Here is a 23,976-nt window from a genome sequence, read left to right as displayed (position 1 = left end):
CTTGGCTGGCTTGGGAACACCTTGGGGGAGGATCTGGACCAGATGGATGCTGACGGATGCTGCACAAGTTTGCAGGTTGATGCTCGATCATGAATCACAGCATCTCTTTAATTCCGGCTGCGCTTCAGTAAGATTCATTCAGACTGTAAATGTGGTGAGTGGGACCTTAAATCAGTGCACGAGGCCTTTAAGACGGAATCGGATCTCTTGACTGGGCTGCATTCAGGCTCAGGTGGTCAAAGTTTCCGGAGAGCGATCCCAACGAGGAGCGATGAAATCGTGGCGTCCTGTCACGCCGGCTCAGTTCTGTGTGTTTCATCACCGTGTGAACAAAATCTTAAAGCTCCGGCGGATCAGCCACGATCAGATCGTTTTCCTCATTAACGCCCGCAGGACGGCTGCTGAGTCAGGCCTCTGCAAAGTTCACGGCAGAGGTCGTCGTGCGATTGTAAAGAGCTGCTTTCTGACCTCATCAGATGACCTCACAGCTCAGACAGTAGCTGCCCTTCTGTGGTCCTTAGTTTCCCCTCTGCTGGCGATGAATACACAAGTGCTCGAGGTGCGTTCGTCCCCCGGGGACGAGTTCATCCCGGCGCGATCAGGCGGATTTGTTCCTCGTTGTATTAAAGTGGAGAAAAAAGATGGAGTTTGGTGTGTGGGAGCAGAGATGGACGCGCAGATTACAGGAGCTGCCTGGGTCTCAGTAATATGACAGCTTCAGTAAACACAGTTTATTATTCTGCTGCAAAGAAACAACTTTTACTTTTACGTGACACTAAAGTCTGAAATGTTTGTGGCTTTTTAAAGCATTATGTGGTGTGAATCTGTCATCCTGAAGGTGTAGAACGTCTGTCCAGGAGGCCGAGTTTCGTGGACACCGTCTCCCTCCAAGTGGACATCATTTCCAACAGCCTTCCAGAAAAGGTCTGAGTAATTTTCTTTAAAGCAGCGTCTGGTCCTGGAGGGAAACGTGAGGTCACGGTTGTGTTTCTGTGTCCACAGTCGCAGCTGGCTGAGGAGATCACGTTTGAGACCCTGAAGAAGGCCATCGGTAAGAACGCGGCGACTTCCTGCTGTTCCTCATGTTGACTCTGGGTTACTTTGTCCAGCAGGCAGCCATCTTCACCAACACCTGTGGGCTCTAATGTGTTCAGTTATCGTTAAAAATGATCTAAATGAACTTTTGATTTCAGTGACCAGCAGAAAAAATGCTTATGTAGCAGCAAATCTGATGAAAGCACTTAAAGTTTGCAGATTTAGCCTCAAAATACGTTTTCAAAAGCTCTGATTTTATGTTTCAGTGAAATTTTCACCATTAAAAAATGTTTTTTACGAGAAGCTCGTCTCGCGGAGAAGAAAGAGCGCTCACAAACCACCGCACAGTTAAGTCTCTGTTATTAAAGCAGCTCTGTGTTTGTGGTTTTCAGACACCACCGGTTTGGAGGAGCAGGAGAGGGCGAAGAGGCGCCAGGTGATGGAGAAGTTCCAGAAAGCGCCGTTCGAGGAGATCGCCGCCCACTGCGAATCCAAGGTTATTAAAAACTAAACAAAAAAGAGCCAGAAATCAGAAAATAATAAAGAAAACACCCAAATAAACTCCTGCTCGCTTCTTCCAGGCAAACATGCTGCACGACCGGCTCGCACAAATCTTTGAACTCACAATCAGGTGAGTTTTCTAATTTAAATATATGAATTTAGATCAAAATACACCACATCAGAAAAGCTTAGGCGTGACACTAAAAGTCAAACCCAGAACACCTGACTGATCTCCCGTCGAGCTCGTCCAATCAGCTCTGCTTCCAGCGTCCCGTCACGTTCTGTCCTCGCTGCTAAAGCTGCGTCTGTGATTTCACCACCGTGGCTGAGACTGTGACGCCCTGAAGCCTCAATCACCCGCCGTCACCACAGCGTTCTCCTCAACAAACAGATGTTTGGTCATTTTGGCCCAGATGTGGCTCCAGGTGAGTGCGGCCGCCTGATCCCAGCCGCAGGTTCACCTGATCTGCACCAGGCTGCAGGTGTGTCGAGACATTTGGAGCGAATGTGGCTCATGAAAAAACACGACCCAGTGTTTGTCTGACATGTTCTCACTTCTTTTTTGATTGCATCGTCACGTGAACACAATAACAGTCTGTTTGCAGCACGTGAACGAGTACGACGCCTGCAGATAACGTGCACTTTTCCTCATAGTCATGCTTACATCGCTAACACGGCGGTCTGGAACGGTTTGAGTTGAGTTCCCCTCAGTACTGGCCGCCTTTTGAAAGGATTTTTTAGAGGAAATTAGCTGCTGTGTCGTTCTCCTGAGTCACAGCACTGTGAGCGTGATTACACCCGGCTGTGTTAGCTGGGACGTGCACGTACGTGTGGGCAGGACTGTCGGAGCGCTGGAGGCAGTGCACAGGTGCAGACGGAGACGACTTTTAAAGGGACAGGAGCCTAATAATCAGGTTAATCAGGTGGTTTTTGCTTCCTGAAGGTTACATTTGTGCATGTGCCTTCTAATTTAATATCCTGTTTCACGCCCCCTCACCAGGCCTCCTCCCAGCCCGTCCGGAGTGGTTTCCATCTCAGCGGGACACACCCAGCATCAGTCCGTCCCCGTCTACGAGATGAAGTTCCCAGACCTGTGTGTCTACTGAACGCACATCCACAAACCAGCTCACACGCAACATTGAAAATGCACAGAAAGAACAACACACTCACATCTGCACTCCAGTCTCCTCCGTTCAGGTGGCGGGGACGCCGTCAGGGACGAAGTTGAAATCCCGTTTCCCGTCTTGACTCGCGCTGCTCTGATTGGCCACACTTTGTTTCCTGACTCGCGTCCCTGAAGCCAAACTGAACTTTTGAGTCACCGAGAACAAAAAACAACAAAAAAACCATAAACTGCTTCCACTCTGAGGTTTTAGTGCATTTCTGCTGAATCAGACGTTGCTGCTCTGTTCCAGTCCAGCCAAAGCTTCACTCCTTGTACATACGCTCTCTTAAAAAAGCAGCGTGAGGCTCACAAACGCAGCTCCTGCCTCCTAACAACTATCTGTCTCCTGTCAGTAGCCGTCGGTGCCGTCACTGATTAGTAGGAATGTGCAATAAAACATATACATATATATATTAGCCGTCAGCTATGAAAATTAAATAAGTGGTGGTAGAAAGCAGTTTAGTTTCAGGCTCGCTGCTCCTCAGCTCTTCGCTCTAATCTTCAGTCTTTGCTGTTTAAGATAAAAGTGTCACAAATGACTTCAGCTGAGTTCTTATGAATAAATTCAATGACGGCAATACTCGAACTGCTTGGCAGCGACACTCAAAAGCTGAAGAGTCGACGTTTGGACGAGTGGAAATGGGCTCGCTCGTGTTTGGTGATGACGTGATCGTTTCTGAGAGGCGTGAGTCTGTAAGAGGAAGGTCAAGAGGAGCGTTCATGTCCATCAGCTGCCACCTGAGACTCTTTAAAAGATGGACATAGTCAGTGTGTCAATTTAGTGGGGAGCTTTGACAGTGGATTACCAAATGGTGGAACTAAGACTGTATACTCCACTAGTACAGTAGCCACAGGTGGACAAAATCAACAGACTGTATAATAAAGATGGAAAGAGCCACCGAGACATCAGTGTCTGGTTTTGAGCTCCACATTTGGATGATGTCATAATGTAGTCACATGATCAGAGCAACCACGTCTCCTGTATCCAGATGAATTATTTAAAAAACAGTTTTTTAATCTAATCAGGATGTAGTCGCGTTTATTTCTACTGAAAGCTTCAACACGAGAGTCTGAGGACTGTCTCACTGCTGGAGTCGCCCTCAGGTGGCCGTGAAAGGAACTGCAGTCTTTCGTGCGTCCATATTGGCAGCTTAATGTTACAGTGATGAGGACGTGATTTATAAAATGAAACTACAATCTGAGCTCAGTGTTTACTGACGTCGTTGCGTTTTATTGTCAAAGATTTCAAACCTTTCAGATACGGGAGCTACGTCCATCTTTAATATACAGTCTGTGGCTTTGACGATGGTCCTTAGAGAAGTTGTTGTAAAGTTTCTGTAAAGTTCTTGTGGCGGAGCTGATGATTTTAGAAAGGACTAATGATCACAGTTACAGGCCTGTGTGTAAGTAAAATTAAAGCTTTGTAATATTTCCTGATATGGGGGAGCTGCAGGCAGCGTGTTGGCTGCAGATGAATCTCATCCAGCTCCTTGACTTTGTGCTGTGGTCCCTGCACACGCCTGCTTTCTGTGAACGAATCAGCTCACAGCTTTGATGGCAGCCTTAAAAAAACAAAACAAAGCTGTTTCATTGCCAAACACAGAAGTTTGATTTTAAAACGTCTCAATCTAAAAAGGCTGTTGTTCGTATCCCGCGAGGAGCCATATGGTGGAGTTTTTCATTCCAAAACGAAGCGACCGGCAGCATCAAAGTTAACCTCCCCGCCGGACGCATTAATATTAATATCCATCCTCAGCCCCGGCGATACAAAGCACTGACATTTTGGAGGATTTAATCATCCTTGCATTTTCAAGAGTTATCGCAGGGCCGTGATTTATTTCCAAAACAGGTTACAGGAGGCGCTGTGGGAACGGGAGGATTCGTACGTGGTGCAGCTGCGATCTGTAATAGCAGATGGTTATCAGTGTTTTCCTCTGATCTGAGCTCAGCGTGGGAAGAAAATCCCTCCAGCTGGAGGAAGATACCTGCTGCCTCTGTTTGGTGCGAGCAGCTGTTGGAGGCTGAAGGTCGGCGCTTCCTTTCACTCAGAGCTGATTGGTGTGTTCGGCTCGTCAGCGAAGGAGAAATGAGTTTCTCGAGCGCAGGTTGTGTTTCTGAATGAGAGATGCTGGACGTCTGTTTGGCATCACCAACACGAGCCTCACAAATCTGAGAAACTTTGTTAGTAAATGTGTGTTTTTCAGCATCGGGTCGAGGCCAAGCAGTTTGTGAATGTTTGATCTGGATACGTGACGAGTGCAGGTTTGGTGCGACCGTCCTGATCACATCGCAGCGTCACATCTGTACAGTTGAGCTCGTGCAGCTGTTTGGATGTGTGCAAGGCCAGGGTCACGAAAGCTGCAGGACAGGAAGCAGAAGAAATTCAGAGATGAAACGTTGGCTGCTCACGGAAAGTCGACATAAATACTGATGCCAAATTTTTAGGGATTCTTTTTCTTCTTTGCTTATATTGTAATTTGTTTGTATTGAATGTTGCAGAACGTTGCGTTGTGATCCCGTCGTTATGGTGAATTACTCTATACTCCACTTCCTCTGGAGCCAGCAAAGCTACAACAAAAACAAGAATTTAAGATTTCAATTGATTTCACATCTTCTTCTTCTGCAGATGGCATCTTAAAGCTTCTCAGGTGTGCTCGGGTACCTTCTTGTTTTCTTAAACATGGTCAGTGACCCAGGTCCGGGGTAGTGTCCACTTTAACACTCAGTTGTGCCAAACAGACAAATTTCAAAAGTTACAGCAACTTATGATAGAATTTCGACTGCCAGTGGAGGTGGAGAAAAGAAGCTGATTGGCACATGATGTCAAACAATGTTACCAAGGTGGTTGCCTAGGGAACCAGATAGCCGCAAGTAACCAGCTGTCACCGTGGGCAACAAAGCGATTGTGTGTCTGGATACAAACTTACTACAGGCTTTTAAAAGTTCACGACCAGCATCGAGGTGATAAAACGTGACCCTTACCTTGCACATCAAAGCAGTCCCACTTTCCTTTCCTTTACCTTCACGGTTGCTGACCGTTCATCTTCTCCGATTGCCGCTTACGTATCGATAACCAGCAACAGGGTGGGTTTGACCTCTTAACAGCCATCGGGCACCAGCGACCCGGTCAGGGTTTTGTTGTAGCCAAATGCCAAGAAGGCACATTTTTGAGAAATTGAAAGGTCTTAAGGTCTTTAACCAAACCCTAACCAGATATAATCCAGTGGCTGTTTGGAGGTTAAATCTGTTCTATAAGTATTACGTGTCTAATCATTGTACTGTGTGAAACGTAGGTTCCAGACTTTTCACTGGAAACAATGAGCAGAAAAGTCTCTTGCTGTTTTTTTTCTGTGCACATCTACGCAACATAATGTCTTAGCTTTAAACTCTCGTGCTTTAACATCGTAGAATCATAGCTTTTAAAAAACATGCTTTATATGAACTAACTGCATGGCTCTTTAACTTCAGTCATCGTCGTTGACCCTCCGAGGGACGGGACTGGGATCAAATGCTGAAACTAAATCTAAACGAGCTCTTTAACGGCCGGATCCTGAAGTTGGGCTTTAGAGAGAAGTCGGGTTTAGATGTGGCTGGAATACATGATATCTTCCTCTCATGAATGTGTCGTCGCAGCAGTATATATATCATATATATCATATATTTTTGTACATTTTATGCATCACGTATCATTGTTGCCTAGCAGAGATTTTAGAGGTTGGGAGATTTCTTCTAAGACGAGGACAAAATGCTGAATTCTTTATACTCGTCTAGTTTTTTTGTCGTTTACCTCGATGGTTCAGGTTTCAGCGGGATGTTGCAGTGTGGGGGAGATGGTCTCGTTTTTATTTTTTCAACTGTAGATTCTATTATACCATTTCAAAAATAATGAAAAATGAATGAATATTATATGTAGAGCCAGATGTTGGTTATTTTTGGATAAAGGAGTAAATCAGTGCAATCTGCTAATGTTAAGATCCAGATTTATTTTTGTGGCGGCTCAGGCTCAACCTTCAGACCTGAAACTCTCAGATGGTCCCGGTTGAAGAATCGGCTCCAGATTCACTAAAATCATTTAAAATTGGGTCCAAAATAGTCGGAAAACTGTGTATTCCCATATGTGACCTCCTACGTTTGAAGACCATCTCTTGGTGGTCTTCTCCTGGAAAACTCCTGTAATCTGCATAAGCCTCAAACGTTGGTTTCTCTGTTAATCAAGATGCCCGGTTGTCCCAATTCCACCTTCAATTTGCCAGAGGTCGGATGAATGTCCTACAAGAATTATACTGGAAAAAAAGTCCTCTGCTTTTCCCAGATTTAGTCAGAAGCAGCACGAAAAGATGGGTGGGGGTTGCAAAGCGGCTTGCAGATGCTGCTTCAGCCTGTAGGCTGGTTCAGTGGCTTAAATAACACGAGCTCATTTAAAATGTCTTTATTTAATGCGTCAGCTGATGACGCCGGAGGAGCTCGGCGTCGTGTCTGAATTAATGCTAAACTTATTGACAGGAAATAACGCCTACAAGGGATCGTAGCCAAGCGCACTTTTAATTTTGATTCAACAGCACCAGCATTTCCACAGATTACTTAAAAACTCGTATCTCAGTCAAATCCGATGTTCACTGGAATTAAACGCTCATGGATCTGATTGGAAGTTTGTTTTTTCGTATAAACATTCATCGGTAGCGGTATCAGTAAAGCCGTCTAAACCTTGTGGGTACCGGAGGAGCTCACCTTCAGACGGGTTTTGTGAATCTGGATCCGAGTCTGTGTTTCTGAGCCGAAAAGTTTAACACCGGCTGATGTGAAGTCTGTAAATGATGTCGGAGCAGTCGGTCTGCGAAAGAGCCGCTCTACTTCTGATAAATGGACGGTATGTTCAACCGATTCAGCTCAAGCAATCATTCAAATAGTACCAGCTGATGTATTAATGAACTTTAAAGTAAAAATGCTGAACAGTTAATAACCGTTACGGTAAAATATGATGTTGTGTTTGCACTTTGATCACTGTGTACCTGGTACTATAGCAGAGATAAATCGGCACCGATGTGTGTTTGGTACAAACAGATCTTAGAAGTATTTTTGATGAAATGATCTCTGTGGAGCTGTGAAAAGTTTCCCTCCTGATTGGTGATCTGAGTCACGTGACGAACTCTTCACCTTTCAAGATGGATTTTTTCCAGCTGTAAAATGTCAAGAACAAAAAAAAAAAAGCTTCCGATGAAGATGATGTTCTTTTTTATGTTTCTGATGTATTTTTGTGCCAGTTTTAGAGATTAAAGGCGTCGCGTCCGTGTTCACAGTGACAAACTTGCTATAGCTCGGCTTTGTTTCAATCACACTGATGGTTTTAACCACTAGATGGCGCTGAGGCTCCCGCTGCTGCTTCACGCGTTCACCTTCATTGTTCTTTCAACTTTTCATCTCAATGACAAAACTACAGCTACGTGACCTCAGCTGCTTCTGGAGCCTCAAGTGGACATAAGAGGAACTGCACTTTTCCCAAACCTGGATTTGCTGCTTGCACAAAGCTCCAGTGAGTCAGGAAGTATCTGAGTTTAGATTATCTTGTCACGTTTGATTAATTTGGTCTTAGAAATTCAAAGGGACTTCCAGAAACATCCGAATCTCAGTTCCCGATCACGTGGAACGGAGAAAAGCAGGAAACGTAAGAAGCTGGAAGTAGTTTCATGTTTTATTTTCCATTTTGATTCATCGACTGAACAAAACCATAAAGCGTTCAGTGCACATTATTTCTGTGAAGCTCGGCAGCAGCAGAGCCTCAGCGCTTCATTACAAAGCCTCTATTGAAATAGAAAAATGTGCATTGAGATTAAAGTGTTTCTATCAAAGCTGTTGAGTCGTCGTGTCTTTATTACTGTCGGCTCTCTGAACCGATCAGAGGAAGATCTCAGAGAGGCGTGTTTGCCGTCATTTATTCAACAGATTCATTTCATGTGTTTAAAAAAATCAACGTAAATAAAATGATTTTCTTCGTTTTTGAATCAAAGATGTCAGAAAATGTTGAGTCCAGCTTGTGACACAGCAACATCACGACTGTCACAGAGAACATAGCTTCTATTTTTCCTCCTCCTCTTTCTCTGTTTCCTCCTCTTCTTCTTTTCCATCTTCCTCCTCCTCCTCCTCTTCTTCTCCACCCTCTTGTTCTTCCTCCTCCTCCTCTCTGTCTCCCGGTTGCTGCCCCTGGCCCTGCCCTGCACTCGGCCTCAGGTTCTGGGTTTGAACCCCGCTGAGTGTCGGTCGCTCCCCGCTCTCCTCACTGGAGGCAGCAGGAGGGGGAGCGAGAGGAGGAGGATGTGTCACGTCTCCGGGTGATCCAGCAGAAGGAGTCGACTTCTCGGCGTCCTTCAGGTGGGAGCTGTCATGGCTGCGGAGAGAGATTTGTTTTTAATTTCATGTTGTTTGTGTTATGATATTAGAATATAAAATTAGGACCAGTACTGCATGAAAAAAAATAAAGAAAATTATCTATATAATTTTCTTTATTAAGAAAAACAGTGAGAAATTCATTTTGTGGATTTCTGACATTAGCGTCTGCAAATCTGTTTTTAAATGATGTAAAAGTGGAAACAAAGTAGCAGCTGAAAGATCAAAGGATCTGATAATCAGCACGACACTGACCGGACGAACTTTGTGTCGGTGTTTGTTGAAGCTCCATTTGATTACATGGAAATATTCAATAAATCTTAATTCCAAATGTTGTTAATTTGTCATCTTCGTAGACAAATTAACAAATGTTGTTAATTTGTCTACGAAATTAACAAATGTTGATGGACCATCTTCGGATCGGTCCATCTCTTGAATTAGAGATGGATGATCCGATATTACGTATCGGTATCGGTCCGATACTGACGTAAATTACTGGATCGGATATCGGAGAAAAATTGAAAAATGTAATCTGATCCATTAAATATCAAAAAAGCTCCTCACAAAACTTGCGACACGACGTAACTCGGCTCATAAACGTAGCGCGTCGCAGCAGTGTGGTCACGTGATAGAGCAGCTGTGTGTATTTGTAGCGTTGCTAGCAAACATTTCATCTCTGAGGAAGTTTTCCCGGAGAGAAGTAAAGCAAGTGTGTAAGTTCATCTCTGAATGTTTGTAAAGCGTTCCAGCTTTAAGCTTAACAACAGATATATAGAGCGACTGCCTCTCTCTCTCTCTCTCTCTCTGCTACTTGTGAAACTGATCAATGATCAGCTGATCGGCTTTTCTGTCGAGAGTCCGTCTCTCTTCTTTGTTTTTGGGCCACTTTGCACCAGAAAGAGGAAACCAGCGGCTGAACAACAGCAGCACGTTTAAGCTTGATAAGCTGTTGTTAATTTATTTAATATTATTTCTACACCAGGATCTTTTTCTATGCAGCTGACAGCTGGTAACTGTGCAGGGGCGGATCTAGCAAAGTTTAGCCAGGGGGGCCGATAGGGCATGAACAGAGAAAAGGGGGCACAAAGACATACTTTTCTTTCTTATTCTCATTTAAAATGTCGAGCTTTTAATAAATAATTATCTGAATCTTACACCCGTTTTAATCTGATGTAAAACATATAGAAGTCCATTACTGTATATAGTAACTGTTAAGTCTAATATACCCTAGTAAGCTATACTACTTTTTCCTTTGGGAACCATCTGTGCAGTCTGCAGTTCTGTTGAAGAAAGATGTTGAATCTATTTAATTATTGTAGAAAAATGACTGATTTCTGTGCATTTTTTTTTCCACACTGCATCAAATTATAGTTGATTACGTTGATTAAGCATCATGAGGAGGAGGGTGGTGGGGGGTGGTTCCCTATTTTTTTTTTTCTTTTGCTGGGAGTTTGCAACCCTATTAGTTAGGTTGCTTAATATTTCTGCTAAGTACTCTTTAAAATACCAGAATAGGGAGGATGGAGCAGGTTTAAGTTTATTAGATTGATCAGTGTTGCTGAACTATGAAATATTTTGGGTGCAGTGTGTTTTTTTACATACAGGTATAACAGAATAGCTTTAGTGTTTTTTTGTTTTTTTTTAACTTGAGTATTAACTTATACAAAAAGCAGCAAAATATTAAAAAACAGTTTTATTGATTAAAAAACACTATATCGGATTCATATCGGTATCGGCAGATATCCAAATTTATGATATCGGTATCGGACATAAAAAAGTGGTATCGTGCCATCTCTAGTTTGAATCATCACTTTCGGACACGTTCACCTGCTTTTCCTGCTGTAAATAAAAAGCTCACCTGTGAGGAGGTTGCAGAGGTGGAGGTGTGTTCGCAGCCGTGTCCTCCTCACTGCTGGCGTCCCCGACCTCCATGTCCGACTCCTCGCTGGACTGAGGGGAGACCCTCAGAGGTTTGGGGGGTCTGCTGGCTCGGCGGCAGGGGGGCGTCGACCCGTGGCACTGCGGCGCCGGCAGGCTGTGGTTAAAGTGTGCGGCCGCCATGCACTCTGCTGTGGTTTTGTCGCATACGCACTGTAGTTTGTCACACACGGTGACTCCCTGACCTGAGCAGAGTGAGGAGGGATCAGATGGAGAGGCTGACAAGCGCTTTAGAGGAAGCTGAGCTGACTACACATCATCAGGTCCCATCAGCTCTAATTTATACTGGAGGGGAAAATAACTCATGGCTCTCCAAGGATTAAATAAATTAATTATAGCTAAATGTTGGATACACCAACAGAAGCTCAGTATAAAGTTTCATAAACAGCTTTTCAGAAAACATGAATCTGCAGGAAGACCAGAGAACCTCCCCACAGTGGAAATCGTTTCTCACTAGATTTAGAAGGTGAACCGTGTTTTTTCTTCCTCTGTGGCAGCTGCAGGTTAAATATTTACATTAATATGAGAATCAGGTGTGAAACTATTTGATGTCAGCAGTGCAGCAGACTTGGGTTTCGAGGGATTTGCTGTACTCACATCGTGGTTTCGCGTTCTCACAGGAGATCTGAGCGTTGAGCTTCCTCTCCAGCCTGCAGCCCATCGAGCTGATCTGCTTCAGGCAGCAATGATGGAAGAAGCAGCACCTGATGGAGACCAGCAGGAGTCAGTCATCAGCAGCACTCAGACACTCAAACTTTGGACCATAACACCATGAACGTATGAAGGATGTGAAAAGCAGCAGATGTATTTGTGCGCTGATAACTATCGCACTGTTTTGGAGAATCGGGTAACCCTGACGCAGCTGTCGGCGTCTTCATGGACAGTCCCGATTGTTATTCCCGACACAGCTCACCTGTCCAGCTGATCCAGAGGCTGGCCGCCGCCCTCCTGTCCACAGTAGCAGCCGTACATCTCGTACTCGTGTGGGCAGCGTCCCGTCAGGCAGTGGAGCATCTCCCCCAGCGCCGGCATCTCCCGCCTGGACTGACCGTCGCTGGCGTACACGCTGAAGGAGCGACTGCATTCTGCTGGGAGGACGCAAAGATCTCAGCTCAGCCATCAGTGAAGAGCTCCACTCAGACTTTGGAAGCGCAGCTATCCGTGGTTACCTTTGGTGTCTGGCTGCAGGTCTATGTCAGTCAGCCCAACAGACTCCAGCAGGGACCAGGCGAAGAACGGCACCGCCCTCCTCTGAGGAGTGAACCAGTCTGCCAACAGAAAAACGGTACATTTAAAAAAGCGTGACCTCCGAGCAGAGGCCACGAGCTTCAGAAGAGGAGGAAGAAGCACAGAGTCAAAGATGGTTGACGTTTACATGGATCTGTGGAAGTTCAGTGAAATAATACAGAAAGACATTTCAACCGCAACTCCCAGTTTGATAATCAGGTGAGGAGCACTGTTCCACATTTAAAGCGTTGTAGCTAATCGTTGGTCAGTAATGGATGTAGCTCCACCCAATGCGTTACCATTAGGGGTGGGTTTTTATAATCGATTTATCGATTAAAATCGATTCTGGCTTGGATAACATAAAATCGATTCATTAAAATCCTGAATCGATTTTTTTAATATAAATTTATTTTGCCCGAAATGCCAGAATCTCAGGTGAAAGATCACAAAATTTCAACAACCACCAAACAGCTAAGACAGTAAATGAGAGCAGGAACACGGATTCTGCACAAAAATGTAAACACACAGCGCGGACCTGCCGATGGATCAGAATCAGTGAGATGTCGCCTTTCTCAGCTGACGGTCGGGGCTGAAAGCCGACAGCTCGCTGATTCTGATCCGCGGGTCCGCGCTGTGTGTTTACGCCCTTTTTGCGCTGATCATAAAGCTGTTAGTTTTATCTCTCTCAATACTGACCGAACCAGCAGCAAAAGAAGATCCAAACTACGCTTCACATAAACATCATCATGAATTCCCTCTTACTTTTGCTGTTTTGCTTCCACCACGTTAAAATCACACTTCATGCACAGCTCTCTCTCTCTCCCTCTCTCTCTCTCCCTGTCTGTCTGTTTTCTGCATTATTCGCTTGCTTGTTACCCACAAGTCTACCGTTGTTTACAGCGCTGTCAGCCGACGTTTTTTTTTTTTCGTTTTACTTACTTCCGAAAAGAAAACCTAATTTCTGCCGTTCAATATTGAACAAATTTCAACTTTTTAAAATTATGCAAAATGCAAAACGCTAAGCCATGTCTCTAATAAAACCGCTGTAACTTCAGAGGTAACGTTCATGTGTTGATTAATGGTTTTCTTTCGTTTTTGATGTACTGCAGAATATTTTTATTAAATCCCAGGCCAGGAAAATCACCTTCATGTGTTTCTATGTTTTATCTTCAGCTACTTTGACACAAAGGCCTCTGCTGTGATGCTCACACCTTTGATAAAGTCTGGAAAGTGTCAGCTTCCTTTTTATTGATACAAAAATATGTAAATGTACTGATCTGAATTATAATATTTCTGACTGTCAAAATTTCCCAGATTCAAATCGAATTGAATCGAATCGAATCGAATTAAATCGAATCGTGGATCGAATGATTCGGGACCTTGTGAATCGGAATTGAATCGATTCTAGAAATCAGTGACGATACCCAGCCCTAGTTACCATCCCCTCACATGTCAGCCAACAGGATCCGTCATTCCTACTGGCAGTCGCCTCAATCGTTCATCTACTTTGTTGTAATTTTGCCAGTTTACAAATCGCTAAACTTTATTGATACTCAATCGTCTCTAGGTGCTACTACACTCCTAATCATCTTGTTTGGACATCTGCAAGAATTAAAGACTTCACAGTATAAAAAGGTGTTCCCATCGCCTGGCATGGATCCACTGATGTGATTTTTAAAAAAGCCACATTTACAGGGCTGCAGGATCTGGCACTAAAGGTTCTGGAGGATTGGCTTGAGACGGCAGAAGAGTGAGCAACTCAAGCTGAGCTAGGACGGAGCTGTACATTTGTGCAATACCAGTTTTTACCATAAGATGGCGCAGTGAGTCCACGTGTCCCACTGACACTATAAAACAGGGACGTAGCTATGGTAACATCACCCGATTGTTTCTGAGACTCGAGATAAGCGTTCGCACCATCTTGTTGAGGAGCAGCGGGTCTGCCAGTTGAACTGCATGCTCATCAGAGATGGGCAGTAACGCGTTACTGTAATCCGATTACTTTTTTCAAGTAACGAGTAAAGTAAGGAATTACTATTGCAAAAACGGTAATTAGATTACCGTTACTTTCCCGTAGGAAAGGTGCGTTACTGTGTTACTAAAAACGTGATTTTTTTTGCGAGAATGTCTCATGACAGTGACGTAAGCGAGTGCGACGTTCGTGACAACAGCTGTGTGCAGATCAACAATGGATCATATATCGAGTGCAGAGAGAGTATGAGCGTGCAGCGTTTAAAGCGTGGAAGTACTGACCTTACTTTGAGTTTGATTCCATAAAAAGTGACAAAAACATTAGTGTCCATTGTGCGTGGGAAGAAAACTTCTTTTTACAGCGAAAAAACCCTAAACTTCCAAACAAGCACCAAGTAGCTACGACGTAATGGGAAACTCACAGAGAAACTCGCGGATTCTTCCACTGACCGCTGCACACCTGCACCAGGGTAAACCTCCGCCTACCCCACTCCTGCTTTACAGGTGAAAATAGAGCAACAGGACCGCTAGTCTTTGACTTTATTTATTTTCTGCTGTGTTTTACTTGCATCTATTTGAAAGACTGAGTTTAAACACAAAAAATATTTTATTTTATGTGCTGGAATGTGCAGAAAATAGGTTTATATGTTAAACTAATTTCTTCCAGTCAGAGAATGTTGCAGATAATTAAATGTTTGCTTGATGCATAAAGTTAAAAGATTAAAACTAATAAAACAAGTTTTAAAAAGAGACTTTTCCATTTGATTACATTTTGTATGATGATTATGCAGAAAAAGTAGAATTGGGCTGAAAGATCTATCACTTTATCACCTATTCAGGTTGTAAATCCTGTTTTTAAAAAGTAACTAAGAAATTAATTACTTTTGAAAATAAGTAATCAGTAAAGTAACGGGATTACTTTTTTGGGGAAGTAATCAGTAATTAGTTACTGATTACTTTTTTCAAGTAACTTGACCAACACTGATGCTCATTGGCTAATGACTTGTGCCAATGAAAATGCTAATCCTCCATTTTTTTTTTAATGCAACCGAGATTTACTAAATTTATTTGCAAAAACATGACCCAGAATGAGTGACTGAGTCTGGAACGTGCAGCCACACCGTCGCCCTCTGGTGGCCTCCACATAGATGCAGGTTTAAGGTACTTTTGCAAAGTACAAACACTCTTTTTTGATGGCGTCCTGGTAAAAGGAAATGAGCGTAGCGCTAATAAGAAATAAGAGTAACGACACACCTGCTTGTAAAACGCTGCCCATTTCTGTGTTTTTGTACTTAAAATCTCAAATATTAGATTCAAAGTTGGGAGTTTCAGTTTTAATTTTCTATTCTTCTACATTTATTGACCTGCTTCTGCACAGCAGTCGGTTATTCTGTCTTTTCCACAGAGTTAAAAACAATGTTTTTCCTGTTTTATACCTCTGAGCTTAACAAACCAGTGTTTCAGCAAATGTAATCTAAAAAAGCCTCATTCCCACCCCATCAGCACTTAGACGTTCGCTGTGTGTTCGTGTGTTTGCTCCTTTGGGGATCTTTCTGTTCCTATTTCGCAGCTTAGACCTCGATATTATTAAAATAATGTTTATTGTTCCTGTCAGTTATGAGCCTGGCTGTCACTACAGGTCACAGATTACTTAATTTAACTTCCATAACCCTGTTAAACATAATTAACTTTATTGAACCCCTGAGAGAAACATGCTTAATTTATTCATTTCATCTGAATTTTCATTTAACCTGTCGAGTCAGAGAAGAGCGAAGAGGTCAGACAGGAGAAAGGCAGAAGGCCTCCTGATGGGGAAAATGTTGCATTTTATCAAGTTTAACCAGCGTCTGGTCAGACTTTACCGTCTTTCTCCCGCGAGTCGTCCTCCTCTTCTCCTTCCACACTCGGAGGTTTGACCATCATTGTTCCGGTCTTTTCCTCGGATCCAGCCTCGGCGGTGGAGTGTGGCGGAGGTTTTAACACCGCTGCTGTTGTGCTTCGGGTGTGGACCTCCCACCGCGGTGTGACGGAGGTGGCCGGTCTCCTCTGTGTCGTCTCTGTGATGGTTCTCACCGTAGCCGCTGACGAAGATGTGGTTGATGCAGATGTTGGGAGCGTTTCACCTGAAACGACAGAACGGTAGCCGTCAGCTTTCTGCAGGAATCCCATCGTGCAGGTTGACTCACTGAGACGTTGAGGAGCACGGCCCCTCACTGTGAGAACGTGATTCGAACAGTCACAGGTTTCAGCTCCACACGGTGCCTCTGCACGCACATGTAATGCTGCTGCTGTACAGGAAGCTACTCTCACATTCCCATGATTCCACTCTGCTACCAGCCCTGATTTGGTCGATCTCACATTCAGGGTCATCTCCTCGTGCACCTCTGGTCTGTGGTGGCTGTCTTTAGATCTCTCCTGTTAGGTTCTTTTTACTCGTACCTCTTTGAAAATGCTGAAACTTACTCCAATCTGTCATCCTTCTCTCACCTGCAGCAGATGGCCCCGCCCCTCCCTGAGCCTGGTTCTGTCTGAGGTTTCTTCCTGTTAAAAGGGAGTTTTTCCTTCCCACTGTCGCCAACAGTGTTGGTCAAGTTACTTGAAAAAAGTAATCAGTAACTAATTACTGATTACTTCCCCAAAAAAGTGATCCAGTTACTTTACTGACTACTTATTTTCAAAAGTAATTAATTACTTAGTTACTTTTTAAAAACACGATTTACAACCTGAATAGGTGATAAAGTGATAGATCTTTCAGCCCAATTCTACTTTTTCTACATAATCATCATACAAACTGTAATCAAATGGAAAAGTCTCTTTTTAAAACTTGTTTTATTAGTTTTAATCTTTTAACTTTATGCATCAAGCAAAAATTTAATTATCTGCAACATTCTCTGACTGGAAGAAATTAGTTTAACATTTAAACCTATTTTCTGCACATTCCAGCACATAAAATAAAATATTTTGTGTGTTTACACTCAGTCTTTCAAATAGATGCAAGTAAAACACAGCAGAAAATAAATAAAGTCAAAGACTAGCGGTCCTGTTGCTCTATTTTCACCTGTAAAGCAGGAGTGGGGTAGGCGGAGGTTTACCCTGGTGCAGGTGTGCAGCGGTCAGTGGAAGAATCCGCGAGTTTCTCTGTGAGTTTCCCATTACGTCGTAGCTACTCGGTGCTTGTTTGGAAGTTTAGGGTTTTTTTGCTGTAAAAAGAAGTTTTCTTCCCACGCACAACGGACACTAATGTTTTTGTCACTTTTTATGGAATCAAACTCAAAGTAAGGTCAGTACTTCCACGCTTTAAACGCTGCACGCTCATACTCTCTCTGCACTCGATATATGATCCATTGTTGATCTGCACACAGCTGTTGTCACGAACGTCGCACTCGCTTACGTCACTGTCATGAGACGTTCTCGCAAAAAATCACGGTTTTAGTAACGCAGTAACGCAGCGTTCATACGGGAAAGTAACGGTAATCTAATTACCGTTTTTGCAATAGTAATCCCTTACTTTACTTGTTACTTGAAAAGAGTAATCAGATTACAGTAACGCGTTACTGCCCATCTCTGGTCGCCAAAGTGCTTGCCTTGGGGTGACTGTTATTGTGATTTGGCTCTATATAAATAACATTGAATTGAATCAAAAATTGTTTTTTTTATTTGGGGGAAGAGGACAAAGTTGGCACCAGTTCAGGTTCAGCTCATCAGTTTTACCCTGGAAAATGATTTAATGGCGTGCAGTGAAACTTGCATTGCTCTGGTCTCACTGAGAAGATGGTAAACAACACAGACAGCTGAGGTTTTTCACTTTCTGATCTCGTATATCAGATTGTATAAATAAAACTATAAATGTTTAAAGCCATAAAAACTGAAGTCCATCTTGTGTAGTGGCAGCAGAAATCTGAATTACTCAAACAAGCCTTAGATCCCTCCTGTAAAGTCAGCAATCCAGCTACCCACTGCACCCATGGTGTAATGTAACGCAAAGAGTCCAGTATATGAGCCTAAGAGGTTAAAGCCGAGGGCTTACTTTAGAATAAATGAGTCTAAACTTTGACTGGCAGTTACCCTGATGGATAAAGTTAAACACTTCTAGCTAAACTGGAAGCTGTCCGTCTGAATCCACCACAGAATCCGTCTTTAATGGGAAACTTGGAAATCTTCTTCAGTGGACCGCCCGCTGTTCTGGGATGAAAGCAAAACTTTCAAAGCTGTAAATCTAAAAACAAACAAAAACTATTTTTGTGTTGAAGCCACAGAACAAAAGGAAAACGTGCTGTGAAGATCACCCCGGAGGCTTCGTGGCTCCCCTCGCTTCATTTAAATATTCCCCACACATCACCGATGAGCCGGCTCCTGCAGATTGAAGTGATCCTGACATTTCATGCCACTGATGCAAATTTCAAAGACGGTGCAAACATGTCGTTAAATTCTCACACCCACAGGTCGGCTTAAATGCTAATTCATCCCCATCGGGGCGGGGCGAGCTGGGCCTTTCTCACCTCGACTCTGAAGACTGAAAGCAGCAGCAGCAGGAGGAAGAGGAAGAGGAGGTGTGGCATCTGATGAGTCGTCAGGAGGGGTGGTGGTTCTCGCCGGTTTGGTTTGTGGGAGCGAGCTGCTGGTTGAGGCCTGTGTTGTGACTCTGGTTGTGATCTGTGGGCCTGGGAAGCAGGTGAGAGTGAGGAGTCGCTCCCTAATCAGCCCTCGAACATCGACTCCTGCTTCAAACTCCAGCAGAGGCTGATGTCTGAGCCACATGAAATTCTTTTAATTTTATTTTTATTTATTTCTTTTATTTATTCTTTAATTTTTTTTACTGTAATGCTTTGTTCTCTTACTGAGGAGAGAGATCACCTGGACCTGCACAGCAGCTGCAACAAGAAACCAACCACGCTGTGGCGCTGACACGTGTGCACGAAGGTCCGTGGCAGGCGTAGCGCTCTGTTTGTTATCGTAGTAAAAATGTAGCTTTGACTTTGTTTTTGGTTATTTAGCCTGCAACATGAAGCAACGTGATTAATGAAGCCGTAATGTTGTGAAACATGCAGGAAACACTGATTTTGAACTTTGTTTTGGGGCAAAGTTGACGAAACGGTGAATCATTACAGCTTTTATGTTCTCTGTACTCAGTGATCTGATCTGTGCCTCGTTCTGCCACAGACTTTTTTATTTTTGCACCAAGTGCTGCTCATTGTTGAGTTATCAGGTTTATTTCCATGATATTTTCAGGTCTGTACCTTACAATATTAAACTAGATGACAGTTTTATACACATTAAAAGCCAGAAAGTCCGTCGCTCAGTGGGTGATGCAGCGTGGAAAAAGATTCAGGGAGAAAATAGCTGCACAAGAAAGAGTACACTGTGGGGGGGAGCCGGAGCTTTTTTTCCTTCAATGAGTCGCTTTAAAGGCTGTGGATGAATATGCTGGTGACGGGTCAGCAGGCCTCTGCTGTTTCGATAATCGCCGTGTTCACTTTCAGTCTAATAACAGGAGGATTTTTTGGGAAGCTGCAGGGAGCTCGCTGCTCGCTGTGATATACACTGATGTGTATGCTGACAGCTTGCTGTGTTGCTACATTGTGAATATTCTGATATTAAAGTTCAGCTGCACCTGCGGCTGGGCCGAGCACTTCTGGCATGTTAAAATAACATCGTTTATGTTTGTCTGCACGAGCAAAGGACAAACTTTTGTGCCAAAACTTAAATATTTTTGCAAATGCAATCATCAGTGTTGCTTATCAGCCCGTTCTCACTCCCGAGGCGTAACATGCTGACGTTTTGTCACGTCCCGCGGCGTTCCTGAGGAACGTGAAAGGAGACCTTCGGCGTTCTTATGGTACGTGGCGGGTTATGGCCGAAATCCAGTGCAATGACGCTCCCGCGGTAATAGACGTTCCAGCCCTGTATTCCAGCCCTAAACCTAACCTTATCCCTAGCCCTAACCATAACCTTTTTCCTGAGGTTAACCATGACTTTAATGATGTTAAATAGCGTGTTTCTAAGTGATTTGAAGAAAAAGGGCGAACATGTGTAGATTGAGTCCATACGGTTCTCATATTTCCTCATTTTCCCGAGGTCGTCATTTAGGAACGTGGTGGGTAGGCGAAAACGTAATATGTTGACGATTTGTCACCTAGCGTAAAATGTTACGCTTTGGGAGTGAGAACGTGTTGCGCTTATTTTAATGATCTTCTGTGGAAGGTAAACCTTTCGCCACCAGAGGGCAGCGTTTTAAAGCTGATTCGATGTGTCTCAGTGTTTTTGTGCGTGGACTAATGTTTTTATCCCTGCCTCTGTCTTCACCAGACACTTTGCACCATCTTGTGGTTCACACTGGTATTACACTAAAGTACAGCCCAGCTTTAGTTCAGCTTCAGCTGACATCTCTTTAACGAAGGACGCAAACGTTTTGCACATAAAGTCCTGCAGTTTGGGTTTTTTTTTAATATGCTGTTCGCTTCTAGTAGCTTTTAAAATACCTAAAAAGTGCTTTTACATTTACTTTGTCAGGTTGAAATTAAATTATTCTGTAATTGTTACAGTGGCAGCAGTAATAAGACACCAGGCTTCAAAGTCTACAGGCCCACAAATGTCTCTAAAACATGAAAACCCTCCACGCCGATTCTTTTCCCCACAAATTGCACCTCAACTGAACCACACTGGCTGTTTCCCATCTCACTAGTTCTCCTGAAATTGTAAAGAACGTACATGTTTGTCAGTAGGAGGCTGATGTTTGAGAAAAATTGCTGGAAACTAGGTTAGTTTCACCAGGAATGAGGACTAGAAACGTGGAAACAGCCAAACTAAGAAAATCGGCAGCTCTGAAGAGCACGCAGCCAAAGAGCAAACATCCTTGAATGTTTCGCTGTACATTAAGGTCAGATTTTTCCTCCTCTGAAAGTTTCCGTAATGAAACGCCTGCTTGTTGCTAAAGAAACGCAAGCTGACCTTCAGCGGGGCTCGGACACCTCCCTCCCCTCTCTCCCGTGAAGCTGGAGGTGGTGCTGGTGTTAATGTGAAGCTGACACCTCCTCCACCTTCTGAAGAGAGCGCGACACAAAGGCTGTCAGAAGTGAGACGTTAATGCAATCCACTTGATTAACGCCGGCATTAAAGAAAAGAGCTGCAATTGGTCTTTTTTCTTCTTCTTCTTGGAATTAAAAATATACCCGGTGATTTCTGAGCGAGCGAGGCCCCTCAGACACCTGTCAAAGCCTCGCTGCGTAATTGCAGACGCCGAGGAGAGGAAAATAACCACTTCAGTAGTTACATGTTTTTTACTCTGCAGCGGGGTTGTGACACTCGATCAAACCATTTGGCAGCTCTCGGTGTGTTTGTGAAGCAGCGGCGAGGAAAGAGTCTAAATCCGCATCACGTCTCTTTTATTTGAAGGACAAAGACTCCCGGTGAAGTGCCTGCGTCTATTAGAGTCACACCTTCCTCCTCTGTGTTGTACAACTTAAAAACCCACAAAGGAGTCGCACAGACTCATTTTATCACACGAAAAGAAACTGTATTTAAAAGATGGAATCAGCCATTGTGACATCGCTTACTGATTTCTGGACTCTGCATTTTTAACGCCTCACTGTTAGCATTCTGAAAAACTGCAGATTTTCATAACAAGTCACCATAATTGAATACGATGGTGGTTGCTAATGTCAACAGCTAAAGCTAACTAGCTCGATTGATAAGCATAAACTGTAAACTTTCACCTTCCCTGTACATGTGCAATGGTTTAAACCATTCATAGAGACCAAAACCATTTCTGCAGCAGCGTGTTAATATGTTTATTTCTGCTGTGTATGTCAGTCTACAGCGACTGACACAATTTTGGAGCCTGCCTCAAGTGGACATTAGAGGAACTGCAGCTTTTAGTATTTTTGCTTAGGCTGCATTTTTCAGCATACATATGTCATAGTTGGTCAAATACCAGGAGGTACTACTCCATCCTGTTATACGCCGCAATACGCAGGACAGAATATCCTTCCTGGCCATCCTTATAGCGAGAGGGTCAAAGTTTAACCCTTTAAGACCATAGAACCAAGTCCGCCAGAGCTTATATTATATGTTTACATGCTGTGGAGCCATTTTTGGGAGCATTTCAAGTTGCTATACATCAATACAACCATTATAGCCCAGATTTTAATAATATGTCTGCATTAAGTGCATAGTAATTACATAAACTGCAAAAAAGTGCAATAAATGACAAAAAAATTGAAAATCGTTTTTGTTTTTTTAACATATATTTCTAGTTAGAGAAATTTAAGAGGCTTATCCCTCAAAACTGTAAATACAAAAAAGTTGCACAAAATAGTTTCCTACCACAGGAAATTTATTTTGAGTGTCTTCATAGTTTTGTTTTTGAAATACACCAATTTTTATATACTGCAGGAAAAACGAAAATAAATATTATAATGCAAATTTGCCAAAAAGCAGCATATGCATCAAAATAAACTATTTCCAGCAGTGCAATATGAGTCCTAAGCATCCCAGAAACCACACAGAAAGTCATAAGGTCGAAGATAACTTTTAAAAACACCAGTATAGGCTCATGAGGCTATATGGTAAAAAAAAAAAACTACATTTCCGTGAAAATGACGTCACTTCCGGTTTCGGGCAGGTAATGGAGGACATGCAAAAGTTCGCGCTGACGTCTATTCCAATGTAGGAAGTGTTACGAACAGCTGATTGGATCGGCAAAGTGTGTTTCTGGAATATTATGTTTTTGTTGCTGCAAGTGCTTTTTATGCAGTTTTTGCAAAGCTATATGTGGAAGGAAACTGTGACCGAGGACAAGCTGATGGCATAAGATGTAAGTACAACTCCTCCAGTTTCATATGCAAAAAAAAATATTGCGCTAGCTTATGTGGTTGCAGAGCTACCGGGATTTAAAAATAGTTACGCAAAACAGAGCGTGCCTGCTCCCACCGGTTTTAAAGGGTTAATATTATGACAAAATTGTACGTACCATTTTTATAGACCGTGCATGAAACCGTTGATATAACTTCATAAGGGAAGCTGCAGAATAGCTCAAAGGAAAAAACTGCAGTTCCTCTAGTGGCCACTTGAGGCTCCAACAGTGAGTCAGTCTCCATAGACTCCCATGTTCACAATAAGAAATAAAGATGTTCACAGCTTGATACAGTAAACAGTTTTGGTTTAAACAGTTGAATTCCTCCTAACTGCACAGAGGGCTGTACAGGTACCACAGGGCTCTTCCTGTTAAAAGGAAGCTCTTTCTCCCCACTGCAGCCAAATGCTGCTCATAGATGATTGTCTGTCTGTCTCGTAGTCTGATAATTGTTGGCAGTGGCACTTTATAGATAAAGCTGATATTTCTGTCCCCCTGTGACAAACTGACCTGTGTGAGGAGTTTTCCTTGGGGCTGACGGTGTTGTTGCCGTTGTCATTGTTGTCGTTTTGAGCACATCAAAGACTGAGGATGAAGAAAAGAATCATGAATATTCAAACTTCCCAATGAGTCCAACGGAAGTCTTTTGGGACTCACAAAGGCCTGATTTATTCTTTAGTTCCCGTCATACAGTATGAACTCACAGTGCTCACCAGACTCCTGCTCCTCTTCATTGTCCTCCTCCTCTTTCCCATTTCCTTCCTCCTCAGATGACTCAGTGGGACTCGTGGTGGTTGTTATTGAGGCTAAGATTAAACCTGTTAATAAGGAGGCAAAAGAGCTTTATTTCAGTGCTTTATTTGACTTCTGCTGCTAAGAGAGTCTCACACAAGCAAAATACAACAAT

At 43.3% G+C, this 23,976-nt stretch overlaps 2 protein-coding genes across 13 annotated transcripts in view; one reads left to right on the top strand and one right to left on the bottom strand.

Moving 5' to 3' along the window:
* The window catches only part of efr3a (EFR3 homolog A (S. cerevisiae)), a 128,388-nt gene extending 119,837 nt beyond the window's left edge, over positions 1-8,551 (top strand). For 4 of the 6 annotated variants that reach the window (XM_085140645.1, XM_085140644.1, XM_085140647.1 and 1 more), the window contains 5 exons: positions 845-924; positions 1,003-1,051; positions 1,428-1,531; positions 1,617-1,666; positions 2,537-8,551. In XM_085140645.1, coding sequence (XP_084996771.1) covers positions 845-924; positions 1,003-1,051; positions 1,428-1,531; positions 1,617-1,666; positions 2,537-2,642 — 389 coding nt within the window. In that variant the 3' untranslated portion in view covers positions 2,643-8,551. Of the gene's footprint in view, positions 1-838; positions 925-1,002; positions 1,052-1,427; positions 1,532-1,616; positions 1,667-2,536 lie in introns of all 6 variants that reach the window. The other 2 variants (XM_085140648.1, XM_085140646.1) reach the window with 1 other exon arrangement.
* The window catches only part of oc90 (otoconin 90), a 35,091-nt gene continuing 16,045 nt past the window's right edge, over positions 4,931-23,976 (bottom strand). For 2 of the 7 annotated variants that reach the window (XM_085140633.1, XM_085140635.1), the window contains exons 14-22: positions 23,774-23,887; positions 23,580-23,654; positions 18,718-18,879; positions 16,081-16,341; positions 12,190-12,288; positions 11,934-12,108; positions 11,618-11,724; positions 10,941-11,205; positions 4,931-9,083 (exon numbers count right to left, since the gene is read on the bottom strand). In XM_085140633.1, coding sequence (XP_084996759.1) covers positions 8,774-9,083; positions 10,941-11,205; positions 11,618-11,724; positions 11,934-12,108; positions 12,190-12,288; positions 16,081-16,341; positions 18,718-18,879; positions 23,580-23,654; positions 23,774-23,887 — 1,568 coding nt within the window. In that variant the 3' untranslated portion in view covers positions 4,931-8,773. The remainder of the gene's footprint in view (positions 9,084-10,940; positions 11,206-11,617; positions 11,725-11,933; positions 12,109-12,189; positions 12,289-16,080; positions 16,342-18,717; positions 18,880-23,579; positions 23,655-23,773; positions 23,888-23,976) is intronic. The other 5 variants (XM_085140634.1, XM_085140639.1, XM_085140636.1 and 2 more) reach the window with 4 other exon arrangements.

This window comes from Neolamprologus multifasciatus, chromosome 18 (assembly GCF_963576455.1).
Source record: "Neolamprologus multifasciatus chromosome 18, fNeoMul1.2, whole genome shotgun sequence".
Lineage (NCBI taxonomy): Eukaryota > Metazoa > Chordata > Actinopteri > Cichliformes > Cichlidae > Neolamprologus > Neolamprologus multifasciatus.
This window is presented reverse-complemented; position numbering and strand designations above follow the sequence as displayed.